Raw genomic sequence first — 2,396 nt, forward strand, 5'->3', positions numbered from 1 at the left:
AAAGCCAGATCAGCATTCCTCTTACAAAAGGAAATGGATTATGTTTGCTTTAGATTGTTGGAGTTTATCCATCCTCTCCAGCATAACATTCCATCTCTCCTAATGCCATTAGTTCTGTTTTGTTTTTTAAGTAAAAACATCCTCCTCCCCTTTTAGAAATAGCTCTTTTTGTGACTTTACTGAGCAGGGGCACATGTGATTAATTGACAGAATGTGTGTGGGGAGGGGGGTTGGCCTATACAGTGACATTTCACCAAACATCAATAGTTGGTAGATTATTGAGTTCTTACTCGATGCAAGGTACTAGTATAAAACTTTATTTATGTTATATGAGATTCACAACAACCCTATAAAGGATGTTTTGCCAGAGCCAGGGTTCAAATGCAGGTCTGTCTGACTCCTAAACCTGAGCCCTTAACCAGTAAGTTGTACTGTGTGTGTGAGAAAGGATGGATGAATGGATGGATGGATGGATGGATGGATGGATGGATGGATGGATGGATGGATGGATGAAGATTTGGCTTTCTCACAAAGAGATGCATGCATGCATTCATTCATCCATTTATTCAACAAATATTCACTAAGCCTGTAACTTATAGTAGCCACATGGGAGGAAGAGGAATTCGCTTCAGTTTTTCATTCAACAAATATTTTTTACCGTGTGCCTTCCTTGTACACGACACTAAAATAAATGACAAATTTATATTAATTTGAATAGTTTTGCCCTTTTGGAGCTTACAGTCTATTGGGGGAGACCTATAATGCCTTATTCACATTTAGCATGGGATAGTCATCAGTAATTTCAAACACTATCTTAATTGACCTTAATGAAAACCATGTGGAGTCAACCGAGCAGATACCATCATCCTGATTTATGTTAAGTGACTTATCCAAGATCACACAGCCAATAAATGGCAGAACCCGAGGACTCAGGAGTCCTGACTTCTAGCCCAGAGCTCACTCCTTCGAGGACACCATATTAATTTTATTTTATTTTTCCTTGATTTTTAGGACAATCAACTAACGCTTAAACTCTACGGAGGCAAAAAGAATGTAAAAATCATACAGGGGAACATAACTGCTTCCAACGGGCTCCTGCATATCCTCGACAGAGCCATGGACAAGATGGCGCCCACATTTGAGAGCAACTCTGAGGTGAGCTATTTCAGGTAAAAGTGATGTCAGCCAAACTCCAGCTTCCTTTGTTTCCTGGAGAGTCGCATCCAAGAAGAAAATGCATGCCAGTAGTATGTACTTGTCCTTCATTTGTACTAGGACCTCAACCATGGGGAAGATGGGATAATTTGTTTTCAACAGAATTCTGGATAGCTCTGCAGAGAGAAAGGCGTGCAGTAGGTGTGGCAAAGATCTCGATTCTGTGACCTCCTTTATGTCCACCTCTGACAATTCAGTCCAATGACCAGTGAAAATTTATCCTCATGCTTTATGGAGGTGGGCAGTCCCACTTCAACAAAATTTATTCCCTCTGACCTATTTGATGATGGCTAACAGCTATTTCAGAATGTGCAGATCTGAATTACTATTTCAGTAACAACAGAAAATATTTGTAAAATGTCAATCAGGTTTTTTTATATCTATGCACACTTACACAAAAACTCTGTCATCAGTATTTTAATGTTAAGGTGTCTATTTCCTAAACTACCTTTTTTTATTTTTAAACAAAATATCTTTTTTTAGCAAACCATAATGACAATGCTACAGCCAAGATACAGCAAGTTCAGGTCTTTGTTAGAGGTATGTATTTTTCATGAATTTCTGGAGAACGTTTTATGCCCAATCCTTTGTAAAATTAGCAAGGGTGTTGATTATAAATATTTTATGAGGAATTACTCAAATATATATCTGAGATAGATTGCGGATATAAAATTTTATTTCTCACATTCAGAAAACCAATGTGGGACATGCCTTAGATAAGGATGGAGTTGGTGGACCATACACCATTTTTGTTCCAAGTAATGAAGCACTGAATAACATGAAGGACGGCACTCTCGATTACCTTCTTTCTCCAGAGGTATTGCATCTTACTTACTCTGATGACATCATGTCAGCATCACTGCCTTGGTCTGTTCCGTACAGGCTTTTTCTAAACTAGAGATGGCAAATAAGTAGCATATGTATCACCACCTATCCGCCTACAACCAAGGCAGACATCATTAATCAATCACAGTACTCTGGAACTAACCCTGATGTTTAAATCTCCTCAGTAGAATTCCAAGTAGCTGTGACTAGTCTATCAGACTAGGCATAGGAAATAAAATCAGTTTGTAACTCCAGACCTAAGTGGTTGGTTTGATTGGTCATGGCTCTTCTAATATTTCTCAGGAGCACAATCAATATTTTAAGTTCTCCACAACACTAAAACCCTTTAGAAAATG

The 2,396-nt window shown here is 38.4% G+C and overlaps 1 protein-coding gene across 1 annotated transcript in view; it reads left to right on the top strand.

The window, feature by feature from the left end:
• STAB2 (stabilin 2) overlaps positions 1-2,396 on the top strand; it is a 151,462-nt gene that overhangs the window by 39,299 nt on the left and 109,767 nt on the right. Inside the window, 3 exon segments of the mRNA XM_023527450.1 lie at positions 1,012-1,155; positions 1,699-1,755; positions 1,907-2,032. Of these exon segments, the coding sequence (XP_023383218.1) occupies positions 1,012-1,155; positions 1,699-1,755; positions 1,907-2,032 (327 nt within the window).

This window comes from Pteropus vampyrus, unplaced genomic scaffold (assembly GCF_000151845.1).
Source record: "Pteropus vampyrus isolate Shadow unplaced genomic scaffold, Pvam_2.0 Scaffold16, whole genome shotgun sequence".
Classification (NCBI taxonomy): domain Eukaryota; kingdom Metazoa; phylum Chordata; class Mammalia; order Chiroptera; family Pteropodidae; genus Pteropus; species Pteropus vampyrus.